The sequence below is a fragment of the Silurus meridionalis genome, chromosome 3 (genome assembly GCF_014805685.1).
Source record: "Silurus meridionalis isolate SWU-2019-XX chromosome 3, ASM1480568v1, whole genome shotgun sequence".
Taxonomy (NCBI): Eukaryota; Metazoa; Chordata; class Actinopteri; order Siluriformes; family Siluridae; genus Silurus; species Silurus meridionalis.
The window spans coordinates 7225121-7240141 of NC_060886.1; the positions used below are offsets into that span (position 1 = coordinate 7225121).

General features: G+C 37.3%; 1 protein-coding gene across 1 annotated transcript; it reads right to left on the bottom strand.

Moving 5' to 3' along the window:
- Positions 1-2486: 2486 nt before the first annotated feature.
- On the bottom strand, positions 2487-6768 carry LOC124382943 (C-X-C chemokine receptor type 1). Its single transcript, XM_046845300.1, has 2 exons — positions 6445-6768; positions 2487-4245 (listed from the first exon to the last, which is right to left on the bottom strand). The coding sequence occupies exons 1-2, from the start codon at positions 6449-6451 to the stop codon at positions 3164-3166; spliced, it is 1089 nt and encodes a 362-aa protein (XP_046701256.1). The 5' UTR covers positions 6452-6768; the 3' UTR covers positions 2487-3163.
- Between the last annotated feature and the right edge of the window lie 8253 nt (positions 6769-15021).

Consider the following 15021-nt stretch of genomic DNA (forward strand, 5'->3'; position numbering starts at 1 on the left):
CTCACCTCGTGGGGTCTCAATGATCCTAAGGAAGGTGAGAAATCAGCCCAGAACTACACGGGAGGAGCTGGTCAATGACCTGAAAAGAGCTGGGACCACCGTTTCCAAGGTTACTGTTGGTAATACACTAAGGCGTCATGGTTTGAAATCATGCATGGCACGGAAGGTTCCCCTGCTTAAACCAGCACATGTCCAGGCACGTCTTAAGTTTGCCAATGACCATTTGGATGATCCAGAGGAGTCATGGGAGAAAGTCATGTGGTCAGATGAGACCAAAATAGAACTTTTGGGTCATAATTCCACTAAAGCGTGTTTGGAGGAAGAAGAATGATGAGTACCATCCAAGAACACCATCCCTACTGTGAAGCATGGGGTGGTAGCATCATCTTTGGGGTGTTTTTCTGCACATGGGGCAGGGCGACTGCACTGTATTAAGGAGAGGATGACCGGGGCCATGTATTGCGAGATTTTGGAGAACAACCTCCTTCCCTCAGTTAGAGCATTGAAGATGGGTCAAGGCTGGGTCTTCCAACATGACAATGACCCGAAGCACACAGCCAGGATAACCAAGGAGTGGCTCTGTAAGAAGCATATCAAGGTTCTGGCATGGCCTAGCCAGTCTCAGACCTAAACCCAATAGAGAATCTTTGGAGGAGCTCAAACTCCGTGTTTCTCAGCGACAGGCCAGAAACCTGACTGATCTAGAGAAGATCTGTGTGGAGGTGGGCCAAAATCCCTCCTGCAGTGTGTGCAAACCTGGTGAAAAACTACAGGAAACGTTTGACCTCTGTAATTGCAAACAAAGGCTACTGTACCAAATATTAACATTGACTTTCTCAGGTGTTCAAATACTTATTTGCAGCTGTATCATACAAATAAATAGTAAAAAAATTATACATTGTGATTTCTGGATTTTTTTTTAGATTATGTCTCTCACAGTGGACATGCACCTACGATGACAATTTCAGACCCTTCCATGATTTCTAAGTGGGAGAACTTGCAAAATAGCAGGGTGTTCAAATACTTATTTTCCTCACTGTAGCATTAAGCCACGTTAAGTTTTTTTCATGTTAAGTGGTTTTCATGTTAAATGTTTTTTTTGTTAAGCGTCTTTCATGTTAACCATTTTTTATGTTAACCGTTTTTTTATGTTAACCGTTTTTCATGTTCAGTGTCTTTCATATTAAGTGTCTTTCATGTTAAGCGTTTTTTATGTTAACCGTTTTTTTATGTTAACCGTTTTTTAAGGTTAAGCGTTTTTCATGTTAATTGTTTTTCATGTGAACCATTTTTCATGTTTTTCATTTTACCCGTTTTTTATGTTAAGCGTTTTTCATTTGAATCATTTTTCATGTTAAGCGTTTTTCATGTTTACCGTTTTTCATGTTAAGCGTCTTTTGAATTAGGGGCCTGATCAAAGTAAAAGTGAATGCGATCATCCCTGGTGCTGCGATGATGTTGCCTGTAGAGCGTTCTTATGCCTTATACACAGAAAAATTAATTACCGATCACGAGGAAACGATGTTTATGTGGCGATCGTGAGGAAATTACGTTGTGATAACGAGAAAACATGTTTTGTTAAAAAAATATTGTATTATATATATAATGTATTAAAATGCATGGCCTCTTAGGACTTCTGTACGATGGTGACATATGATCTCTGACAGTACCCCAAAATCCTGACAAATAAGGTGAAAACCTAAAGTAGAAAAGATAAAGCAATGTAACAGAACACAAACAAACAAGGAAATCAGAAATTGAACATGAGGACCATGAACGATGACAACAAACAGGGAAGAATAACTTGTGACAATGTGCTGTATAAGTGGAGATTTATTTACATGTACTAATTACAGGGCAATGGGATTCCGATTTAGAGAAAATGTATCATATCATGTGAGGGTGAAGTGGCTAATGGGAACAGAAGTCTAGAGTGAAAAACCAGATAACAACGAGTTATAAAAAATTCATTTCAGATAAAAAAAAAAAAACAGTACTTTTTTACATCATGTGCTTTTAAAGTGAATACTGTGTGTCCCTTATAGGCTTAGTATTGCATTGTAATTGCTCATATTTGCCTTCATTACATGCTAAGAATGTATTCAGTGAGACAACTTATCCTCTCAGATATGAGAATAATAATAAAAAAAAATCTATATTTTAGCACAACAAAAAACAAGCAATTGAACCCTGGTGAAAAAAATAAGTAGCTGATGAGCGCCACAGGGACACAGTGACATCATGCGGGGAAATCAGAGAAAACACAAGGAAAGAAAAAACAAAACAAAAACAGAAGCCTAATTACTTTCCCACCAATTACTTTTAAATTATTTGACAGATGACTTTATACACAACGCCTCCTACAGGGGCACAGGAGTGGCAGCTTGGTGTGAGTGAGATTGAAACTCATGACCTTTTGGTCTAAAGGCCAATATAATACTAGGAATAACACTGACATCATGACAGGTGAAGTGAATAACTGATTATCTCTACATCATAGCACCTGTTAGTGCGTGTGATTTATTAGGCAGCAAGTGAACATTTTGTCCTCAAAGTTGACGTGTTCAAAGCCGGAAGAATGGGCAAGCGTAATGTCTAGACGACTGGGTCAGAGCATCTCCAAAACTGCAGCTCTTGTGGGATGTTTCTGGTCTGCAGTGGACAGTATCAAAAGTGCTCCAAGGAAGGAACAGCGGTGAACCGGTGACAGGGTCATGGACGGTCGAGGCTCATTGACGGCCCGTGTGGACGATACAACAGAAGAGCTCCTAAAGCTCAAACTGCTGAAGAAGTTCATGCTGTTAATGCTTGACAGGTCAGAACACAATATTAGGCAGGTGGTCATAATGTAATACCTGATTTGTGTATATAATATTTATAACTTCCATATTATGGTTACTCAAATTCATGGTTACTTAATTAATTTCAAATTTCACAACTAATGCCCACTTTGGAGTAACCAACAGTAAAAAAATTATTTAACACATTATCACAATCTGATTTGTTCACTTTTTGGAGATGTGCGTTTGCAGGGCTGTGATACCAAACTAGTCTTGAGACTTTATGATACGCACTTGTATACAGTACATTGGCATCCCTTTCCTAATAAATATCATTTTTAGGCATTCATGTCCATGCTGTGACATTCTACAAAACCTGTTACTCAAAGTAAGTGAGATGCACCCTCTGAAGTCTGCGAGGTGGACCTTGTGGACCTCGATGGCGTGCTACGCTCTATTGGCCGTGTCTTTTTTATCATGTGAAAGAACCTTTTCCTGAACTTCTCTCCCACGAAGGCGTACAACAAGGGGTTGATACAGCAGTGCAGCAGCGCCAGGCTCTGTGTGACAAACATGGCCAAGCTTACAGCGTGTTGAGCCTGACAGCCATTTTCCATCAGATTGGCTCTCAAAAGTGTATCAACCATGGTGGCCAAGTTGAAGGGCATCCAGCACAATAAGAACGCCACCATCACAGCTGCAATCACTTTCATGGCTCTCTGGCGCTGAAAACCTCGCGTACGCAGCAGCCTAGCCACCGTCAGGCCGTAGCACGTCAGCATGATGCATAGAGGTAGCAGGAAGCCCAGAAGGTGCCTCATTAGACGATTCGCTATCCTCCATTCGTCTGCGATGTCTGATTCATAACTTTCGGCGCAAATCTGCAAGTCGTTGCCTTTGATGTAATGAGCGTTGTTGTACACGGCAGGGAGGGAGAGTACGATACCAACTATCCAGACCACAACGCAAACTATCCAGGTACACATGAACCTTTGGACCTTCCGGGCCTCCATGGCTCGCACAATGACCATGTAGCGATCGACGCTAATGCAAACCAAAAAGAGGATGCTGGTGTAAAAGTTAGCTTCTTTAACTAAGCTGATTAGCTTGCACATGGCATCTCCGAAGACCCATCCAACGATGAGAGAGGTGGAGAAGAAGGGGAGCGTGAGGGCCATCAGCAGGTCCGCGATTATCAGGTGAAACAGGTAAATGTCAGATGGAGAAAGGAAGCGCAAGTTCCAGAGGATCACCAGGCCGACAGTGATGTTACCAGGAATGGCAAGGAGGAAGATGTGCACAAACAGAATGCACATAGCAATGTTCATGAAGAACGATAAAGTAAATATCTGGCAGGCAAGGGTTGCCTCATCTAGAATATAACTGTTGTTCAGACCATCCGTGTAGTTGAACATCACTTCGTAAAGGTCCGAGAAGTCCAGCACAACTTCTGGTTTGTTTGGATCTTAAAGGATAACAAGAGATTGGAGTTAGGAAATGTTTTATTTTGAGAACCACACAGATTTTAATGCCAAAGTTCCTTGATCTGACGTGGTTACCACGGTTACCTTTCAAGATATACCTTTCACAGCATCTTGATAATTTTGTACTGTTTTTGTTGCTACAATTATTTCAGTTAATATAAAGTTACTATCCCGTGTCACCCAGAAGACAATAGGTTTCATTTTTGAGTCTGGTTCCTGTCAAAGTTCCTTTCTCAAGTCATCTCAAGAAGCACCACTGTTCAATTAATCTGTATAACTCAAATTCTATACCTGGATTTCTGGCCAGTATCCGGCATTTTGCTGAGAAAACGATGATGATTTACATAAGAACGAGCCCAACATGGAGATTTTATTGGACTTAATCTTTGCTCAAAAAATAGACACAATTAGATGCAGTAACTCAGATTTTACCTTTGAGTTAATTAATTCCAGTGGTGGACAGTATCAAAGTAAATGTGATTCGTTAGGGTACTTAAGTAGCTTTTTCTATGTATCTGTACAATTACTCATAAGTGTTTCCATTTGGGGAGACTTTTAGTTCAACTTTACTACATTTCAAATTCAATTTCTTACTTTTTACTACTACATTTTGCAAATTCAGTCATTCCTTTTTATTTATGAGGATAAAAACTCACAGCAATCCACCAATCAGGCTCTGTTTTGAACTTGTTCTGATTGGCTGGTAGGTGGTATCTACTTACACCAATATACATTTCAGCATCAGTTCAACAGCAAGCAGAACATTTAGTGAGTAATCAATGATGAAGAAACTCGAACTCGAACACAACACACGTGGCCTCGTTTGCGTGATTTTTTCGGGCCCATGATAATTTTATCAGATGTCAATCAGTGTTTATCATTAATATCATTCTATTAATAGATCGTTGTAGAAGAGAATGTTGTAACATTGAAGTCTTTTTACATAAACTGAGTTAAGTAAAGATTCTTGTGATAAAAATGATAATAGGAACATTATAGCTATAATAAATCATAGTATTTTGGATAGTCACATAAATTTGAAGGCACATAATTTTGTACTTTTGCTCAAGTGAAAGTTTAAAGGGACACTTGTACTTTTACTGGAGTCGAATTTTATCGAGACTTTAACTCTACATGTTTTTTTTACTTTGTCCACCACTGTTTAAATGATTAAGTCTGTAAATATTAAACTTGTAAACGGTGTTTTTAAGAAAGAAAAGTCATTGTTCCATTTTATGTTGATGAGCTTGCTAAAAAAACATGTTGAATTTTACATCGTAAATCCTCCTCGAGATTTCAACTTTGTGTAAAAGAAGACAATACAACTTTCCTGTTTAAAACATTTCACTGCAGAATAATGAAACCAGCTGAATCTTGGGGTGCAATTATTTCTACTCCTGCAATGGTTTGCTATTTAAACCATTTAAAAGCGTAATAGTTTGCATTTCTGGCTCTTGTTTTATTTGTGACAGCTTTTTTAATTGTTCTTCCAACCTAATTATTATCCAGTTGTGGTTTGAAATCGGGGACAAAAATAAAAGAATGAACTAATATTACATGTCTTTAATAGGGGTTTGGGTGCCCTAGCATATATTCAACAAGCCTTTAGAAATATACAGTACTAGAGCAATAAGCATTGTTTTGCCGAATGATTTCGCTTTAGCTGGTGTTGGGTTGAAGTTCAGTGACCTTCATAGAATACTGTATGATTTAGCTCATTCATGTGCATGCTCTCATTATCATTTAAAAATATAAACTGGTATATATTTATCCATATAAAGTGGTATGTTAGGTATATAACATTTTTTAATGATGGAAAAAATCAATGTGCAAAAATGTGCTCTTTTCAAAATATATCCAATACAATATTATATAAAACTAATATTTATATATAAAGATTTAAACAGCTTCAGACTTTTTACACATCAATGTAAATATGACACACACACACACACACACACACACACACACACACATATATATATATATATATATATATATATATATATATATATATATATATATATAGATATAGATATAGATATCTATACACACATATATATAGATAGATAGATAGATAGATAGATAGATAGATGGATAGATAGATAGATAGATAGATAGATAGATAGATAGATAGATAGATAGACAGACAGACAGACATAAAAGTAACACTCTCTTACCAGTCATTTTGTTTCCTTTCTCAACAGCTCAGCCTGTGTAAGGTGAAGTATAGACGTACATGGGTGTTAAGCATTCACACAACCACTGGGAAATTATGCTATATCCTGTTTACCCAATCCCAAAATCTGCATTTGAAAAAGTACCAAACCTTCCCAGCTGTCTAAATAAATCGTTTTGTAAACAAGTAACATTTAATCCTTTCTCTTCCTTTGTTTAAAAATAAAGTTTTGCTGACACACAGTGTAGAAGTCATCTACAGGATGAAGATGAGGATGTTGGAGGAGGTTGCCTTTATGTGAGAACAAAAAAAGAAATGCAGAAGATCGTAGCTGTGGTGATGAGCACTGACTGGGGAAGTTTTCCAAACATTCATTCAGTCACAAGACTGACACTCGTGTCGAGCTTGGGGTGTCGATATGACCATAATACTGAAGAATACAAAACATGTCACATTCACAGCATGTGATTGATAAAATGAAACTGAGATGTGCGGACTGGATCCAAACAATGAGATTTCACTCTGTGTTTTATCGCTCTGTTTGAAACTACACCGTAAGGCATTCGTAAGCAGTGCGCATATATTTAATAAAGCAATGTTGGAGGGTTGTGGTCGGGGTTACATGAAATCCTGTGACAGAAAACTCATTATAAATGATGGTCAGTTGGGTTTACAGGAAAGGGAGATGAAAGAGGAAACATGTTGATTGGTTAAAGTTGTGTTTCTCTTTTAACATTTTTTTTATTGTTTATAATGTATTCATAGTGTTCTGAAGGTCTCGAATACTTGGACTTGAAGTGTTAGTGGTGTGTAAAATTTTTAAAAAAGCACCACAGCAAGAACAAGTTTCCTATTCAACAATTCTATTTTGAGTAAAGTGGTAACATATTTGCATTTATAACACCTTTATGAATCACTGTGTACATCTTTTTTCAGTGTCTTGTCAGTAAAAAACAGTGACGATATTTATTAGAGGGACAGCACATGTAGGACGTTTTGGACAAGGTGAAGAAGGCGAGATTGGGGTGGTTTGGACATGTGCAGAGGAGGGACATGGGGTATATAAGTAGGGGAATGCTGAGGATGGAGCCACCAGGAAGAAGGAAAAGAGAAAGACCAAGGAGGAGGTTTATGAATGTGGATGGCAGATGTAGAGGACAGGGGGGTATAGAGACGGATGATCTGCTGTGGCAACCCCTAATGGGAGAAGCTGAAAGAAAATGAAGAAGTTAAAAAAAAAGCATGAAATTTTCCCTTTACTCGAACTAAGAGACCCAAACCAGTTCCATCATAACAATGTCATGTGCACAAAGCAAACTCCATGAAGATATGGTTGGTATCTTCTGCTATAGAGCTTTGACCTCAACCCAACTGAACACCTTTGGGATGAATTGGAATGCTGACTGCACCCCAGGCATCCTGACCCTACAACTGTACCTGTCTATGTGGCTGAATGAGCACAAATCTCCACACTCCAGTTGTGAGGGGGAACCCTAGTAGTTAGAAAAAAAAAAAAAAGTTATTACAACCACAAATGGAACTAAATGTGGAATGCGACGTTCAAAAAAGCACATATGAATCTTATGTCAGGTGTCTACAAACTTTTGTCTATTTAGTGTATCTTGTAATCACAGTTATTGCAGTCTTTTTTTTACTGAAATACTACAATTGTATGGTACCTTTTTTTATCATTAAAAAAGAAAATATATAAAAATAAAGAAATAATTATTAATATTATCTACATGTATCATATAATATTTTTGGCATATCTCCCTCCCATAAAATAAAAAAATAAATAACATCAAAGAAAATGCTAATATTTAATCAATTATGAGTTCAAGAACTTCAACCAACAAAAACAAACTGATAAAAGAGGAAACTGAAAGGTTGGATTTTTTGTGTGTGTCAAGAAAAATATACTCTTATGTAACCTATACCGTAAGTTAGATAAAGTGCTTTTAAACGTGACGCTGTAAAACATCTTTCATAGCTAGACATAATATACTGCATACCAGCAAAAATAACATATAGTCCATCTATACACAATCTATACACAGAGAAGTTTTCCTGAAATTGACTTCCACCAGCTGACGAATGGCGTAGAACGTTTTCCCGTAAAATGGAAACTGTGTCAAAATGTTCACGTGTACAAAAACACAGGTTAAGAAAGTTTAAGCTTAAGGTTAAAAAAAACACTGTCACAGAGTTTGTAGCAAAAGGAAATTGAGAAACGTTTCTCTGACACTTTGTAATCCCCATACAATCAGTGGCACTGTTTTTTTGAGTCGTCGTTAAAAGAAGAAGAAATGACGCACAAAAAAACATTATACTAAATGATAGATTCTGAGAAATGAAGTGCAGTTAACAGATTGAATCGAGTTGTATGTCTATTCAATGTAATTAATTGTTTTTCTGGGAACATGGTATGACATGGTTTCTTCTTACAATGAGATTTTTGTTCTCTACATGCATATATTCAATTCAATTCAATATATTTTTATTTGTATTGCACTTTTAACAATGAACATTGTCTCAAAGCAGCTTTACACAGAAAATGTGGTGATTAAAAGTGAGAATGTTTTCTTTATAATTAAGTTTGTCCATGATGAGTGAGCCGGTGGCGACTGTGGGAGGAAAATCTCCCGGATGGCATAAGGAAGAAACCTTGAGAGGAACCAGACTCAAGAGGGAACCCATCCTCATCTGGGTTGCACCGAATGTCCATTTATAGCAGATATACGATGTTGCGGGGTGCAGTGATGATGATCAGAAGCGAAATGTAGTCCTGAGTCAGTGTAGTATATAGTGGCGTTGTCACATATACATTACATCACCATGAAATTCCTCACAAATCCCAGTTAGTGAGGGTCAGCAATGTTAAAGGGTTTGAACCACTGACCTTCTAATTAGTGAAGACTGATTGCTCAGCAGATGACAGTCCAGGTGACAGACCCCAGATTAATAAACTTGAAAACTGTGTAAAGTATAATAGGAAATTGATGCTTGTTAAGAGAAGTAGCTCCTCCAGTTCTTATACTAGAACCACAAGCAGATAGAAGTAAGCTTTCCAAATACACAGTTACTCTGGATGGTCACTCTCTCTGTTACATTATGTGCCATAGTAAAAGTGCTTGGTGTAATTATTGAATCCAGTCTCTCATTCAAAGCGCATGTATTATTAATATGACTGGAAGATTGACGTATATAATGTCAATGCACGAAGCAAAAAAAGTGCCTTAAAAAAAAAAAAACGAAACAGTGAGATCTCTTACTAGAGCCATAAAATTATGACCACTTTATCCACATTGGATTGACACCCAGTAAAATGATTATAAAATGCTACTATTGACATATAAAGCAGTGAATCCTCACACCACAGTACCTGAGAACTTTTTATTATCCACCATGCCTGCTTTAATCAGAGGATGCAGGCTCTTTGTTGTTACCTAGAATAATAAAGGCTACAACAGCAAGTCATGTCAAGTAGACTTTATTGTCATTCCAACCATATACAGTTCAGAACACAGTGAAACGAAGCAACATTTCATCGGTGATACATCAGACAACATAAGTTACCAAAAAGAACATGGAACCACACAGAACTCTAAACAAACGACACAAAGTGAAAAAAAAGACAGCATCAGACAAGGAGACAGTAAATGTGAAAAATTGTAAACACAGTGACACTGTGGCACCGACCAATCCGGTGCTGACGGTTATGCATGTGCATTGTCCATATAATAATAAATTTGGTTCGATGTTACCCTGAGGCAGGGCTTTTTTTTTTTTTTTTTCACAAACCACCATAGGTATTAAACAGCTTTTAATTTAGGTTTGGGATTTTCAGACACATAGTTTTAAATATATATATATATATATATAGATAGATAGATAGATAGATAGATAGATAGATAGATAGATAGATAGATAGATAGATAGATAGATAGATAGATAGATAGACTATATTGCCAAAAGTTTGCAGACACCTGGTCATAAGTTTAGTATGGTTTTTTTTAGCATTGCATTCCACTTTTAGTCAAATTTTTTTCTAATAATAACCCTTCACTCTCGTGGGAAGATGCTCCACTAGATTTTGGAGTGTGCTTCTGGCCATTTGTGTTCATCAGACATAAGGGTTTTAGTAAAGTCATGTACTGGTGTAGGTGAGGAGGTGATGAGGTGATGAGGCCTGGGGTCCAGTCAGCGTTATAATTCATCCCAAAGGTTTCGAATAGGGTTGAGATCAGAGCTTTATAGCAGGCCACTTAAGATCTTCCTTTCCAAACGATGTAAACCAGATCTTCACAGGAGTATTGCCATGCTGGAACAGGTTTGGGTTTCCAAGTTCAAGTGAATGCTAAACTTTATTATACTGCATCCACAGACATCCTATACAATTGTGGGCCTTCAGTTTTGTGGTAACAGTTTGGAGAAAAAACACATAGGGCAGGAAAGGTCAGGTGTCCCAATACTGTTGTTTCTGGCTCGCTCATTGGGAAATTGGGATTTTTTTTCTCATATTAACAAGACGTTTTCTTAGTAACAAGACACTTTATAATTAGATTTATTTTGGTAGTAGCGAGAGTCCTCTGCCAGAATAATGAGATTAGAACAGATATTTTTGGTATAAGTTTGTCACTTCTATAGAAGAAAAGTGGTTTAAATGAAATAGTATATTTTTGGCCAGCAGGGGGTGCATTGCGCTACTCTTGTGATGTGCACTCTGGTTAGTTCTGTATAATTATAGCAGGGAGTGAAGAGATAGAGATTTACAGTTGGGCTTCATTGCATATGGGCTGGGGTTTTTGGTGTAGGTGTAGGTAGGTGTGGATTTTATACTACTAGCTACTTTTGGTCCACAATCCATTCCCTGTTGCCATACTGCCCTTTATGTTTACAAACACATATTCATTTTGAATTAGCCTGTGATATCTTAATCTGGATATTTTTTTATCCTTCTTATCAATATGCATGTTGATAAGAAACCACATGTGCAGCTGATATACAATAGAGCAAATTTACTCTCTCATGACGCTTGCAGGTTTCATGAAATACACAGGAAACAAGGTGCGGCTTTTCTCTTATCATGACAGAAAATCCTCGTTCTAGTATGTTTTTTGCATTTTGACTGTTTTTGTTTTGTTTTTTTTTTTCAAAAAATGAGTCACTGTGTTTCCAAAGCAAAAGGTTTAATCACAGATCAGTGGAACAATAATGACCAAAACAGTAGAGAGAAATCTGGTTAAAGCATTTCCCTAGTCTCCCTTTTCTAGTTGAAAGCATTGACCCAAAGTTCAGGAGCACAGTGGTAAGATACAGTGTCTGATTGGTAGCCATGACCTATAACTGAAGCTAAAATGTCCCAAAAGTTTTTCTTTAATAGTATAATATGAGCATAAAGTTATTCATAGGAAACAGAATGAAACCTGTTTTGCCTCTAAAAACTAAAAAAATAAATACAGTCCCAAATCCCCCTCTGGACAGGTAGGAACATGTCTACTCTTTAAGGGAAAGGGGTGGAAAGGAATGCTGATAAAATCAATACCAGACAAAGGACAACAATAATCTCAAAATCGTGTTGAAATTCTCGCTGACAGCCAACTCTTACAATCTCATACAGACCTAATCCAACATCTGTACATTTTTACATTCGACATTTGATTTTAAAAGGCCATTTATACAATATTTTTTGCTTCTAATGGCTCATTCAATTAGCCAAAATGACTATTCAAGCTTTATTAGGTCACTGGTGGTGAATATAAGGCTCATTATGTTATCAGGAATAAGGAGGAGCTTCTTTCCGTAGGCAATTCGGTGGCAACCAGAAGAGCACCAAAGAGTACAGCATGACTGATATGCACATGAACTAATATGCACAGCTTTTCTCAACCTACACTTTTCTTTCTTTTTTTTAGACTTAGAGACTTTATTGTCATTGTAGTGCATTATGATATGCATATTATAACACATACTTAATATTTCAGAATTACACATCTTTTACGGATTTTTTTTTTTTTTTAGGAGTGTGAACTGTGTCTGCCTCGCTGGAATGTAAACTGCTGCTACAAACACAAAGACACAAATATATACAAGCCCGTATTATCACACAAACTTACCAGGGCTTAAGCCCCAGGGTCTGTGACTGCAAGGGTCCAAGTTCCAGAAGTAAGAGGCTTTTATTTATCACATATACACTACAGCACAGTGACGTTCTTTCTTCACAGACAGACAGACGGACGGACGGACGGACGGACAGACAGACAGATCGATAGATAGATAGATAGATAGATAGATAGATAGATAGATAGATAGATAGATAGATAGATAGATAGATAGATAGATAGATAGATAGATAGATAGATAGATAGCATCTACCAGAAGTACAAAAATGTACACTGTACACACTGACAAATGCAAATAATATGTACATTTATGCTCAACAAATATATACAGTATAAACATCTATCTATCTATCTATCTATCTATCTATCTATCTATCTATCTATCTATCTATCTATCTATCTATCTATCTATCTATCTACATGTTCTATACGTGACAATAAAAATGCCAAATATGTGCAATATATATGTAAGGTACAATATATGTAGAGAAATATGATATATAACATATACATTTACATGAGATATGTACATTGTATGTATAATGATAAAAAATGATACACAGTATATATACAGGTGGTATACAGATTTATCGAAATTTACAATTGTATACAATAGAATTATACAGAAATGATACGGAATATCAGCTTGATATTCTTAAGGCTGTATATTTACTGAAAGGACTTCTGAAGTCACTCTGTATAAGGGCATCTGCCAAAATCCATAAATGTAAAAGTAAAATTACTTTTAAGACCGATTGGTTTAAAACTATGCTGGAAGCACTGCCTTTCATATACAGTACCGTCAATAAAACGTGGCAATAAAATTAATTCTTTCCTTCCTTGTAATTTGCTGTAATGCTGTAAAAACAATTTATTAAATTATTTATAGGTCTAGCTGACTAATTTCCTATTTTTACCTTCTCCAGTTGAATACAGCTAGCTTAGCAGTTTGGGCCTGACATAGCAGACACATTTCAAATGTTGATACACACTTAATATTTCAGAAGACTTTTTAGTTAAAGTTATTATACAAAGAATTTGTGGCAAAACAAGTCCTTTCAGCTTATTCTGCAGTCAAGTGTATGGTTGTGACTAGATGTATGCATCGTTAACCTTATCTACTGACAGACGGCTGTACTTCCTCTATTTTACAAAACCTCCAGCTATAAAAGTCTTTAAAAGTTCCTCTCATAATGAGCTGCATTCAGGAAACTAATTTAGATAAATGTATTTGGTTAGATGAGGAGGAACCTATGCTGTAGCTATCAGTGGCGGGCGGTGGATTTCACACTTTTGCCTTTAGTGGTGTTCTACCTCAATTCATCATTATGTTGCCACGACTATGGAAACCATCAATATTATAGAGAAACACAGTACAAGAATGAATGGCATTACTAAAGCAAGAAACCCAATGAACACAATTCATCAAGTCTCCTTTCACTGCAGCTACACTGCACCACCTGCATACATCATCTCTAGAAGAAGCATCAGTATTAACCTCGTAATGTCATGCATTACGATTTTCCTGGATATTTAAAATTATAGCAAATGGCATTGTGTGTTTTTGTGCAAATTCTACAGGAAACAAAACGCAAAATTATAAATGGGTCATTAAAAAGCTTAACAGCTTAAGCAACATAAATCAATTTTCTTCTCCTCTGTCAGCCAGTGTGGAATGAAAAAACAGCTATTCAATCCTTCTTCTTCTTCTTTCGCCACAGCAGATCATCCGTCTCCATACCCCCCTGTCCTCTACATCTGCCTCTTTCAAACCATCTACCTGTATGTCTTCCCTCACCACATCCATTAACCTACTCCTTGGTCCTCATCTTTTCCACCTTCCTGGTGACTCCATCCTCAGCATTCTCCTACCGATGTACTCCATCTCAATTGCGCCTCCCTGAATTTGTCCCCAAACATCCTACATGCACGGTCCCTCTAATAACTAGTTTCTAATCCTGTCCATCATCGTCACCCCCAATGAAAACCTTAACATCTTTAGCTCTGCTACCTACAGCTCCACCTCCTGTTTTTTAGTCAATGCCACTGTCTCGAATCCATACAACATCGCAGGTATTACCACAGTCCTATAAACTTTCCCTTTCACTCTTGAAGATACCCCTTCCACTGCCCTCCCTCTCATTCACACACATGTACTCTGTCTTACTCCTACTGACTTTAATTCCCCTTTTCTCCAGCACGTACCTCCACCTCTCCAGGCTCTTCTCAACCTACTCCCTACTCTCACCACAAATCACAATATCATCCACAAACATCATAGTCTCTGGAGTCCCTCGTCTTTCACCACTGCAAACAGAAAAGGGCTTAGAGCCGATCCCTGATGCAATTCAACCTTCACCTTAAACCATTCTGTCGTTCCTACTTCACACTTTACTGCTATACACTTAACAGCTATTTCAGCAACGTCGCTCTGCATCGCTGCCGTCTTTCTTGTC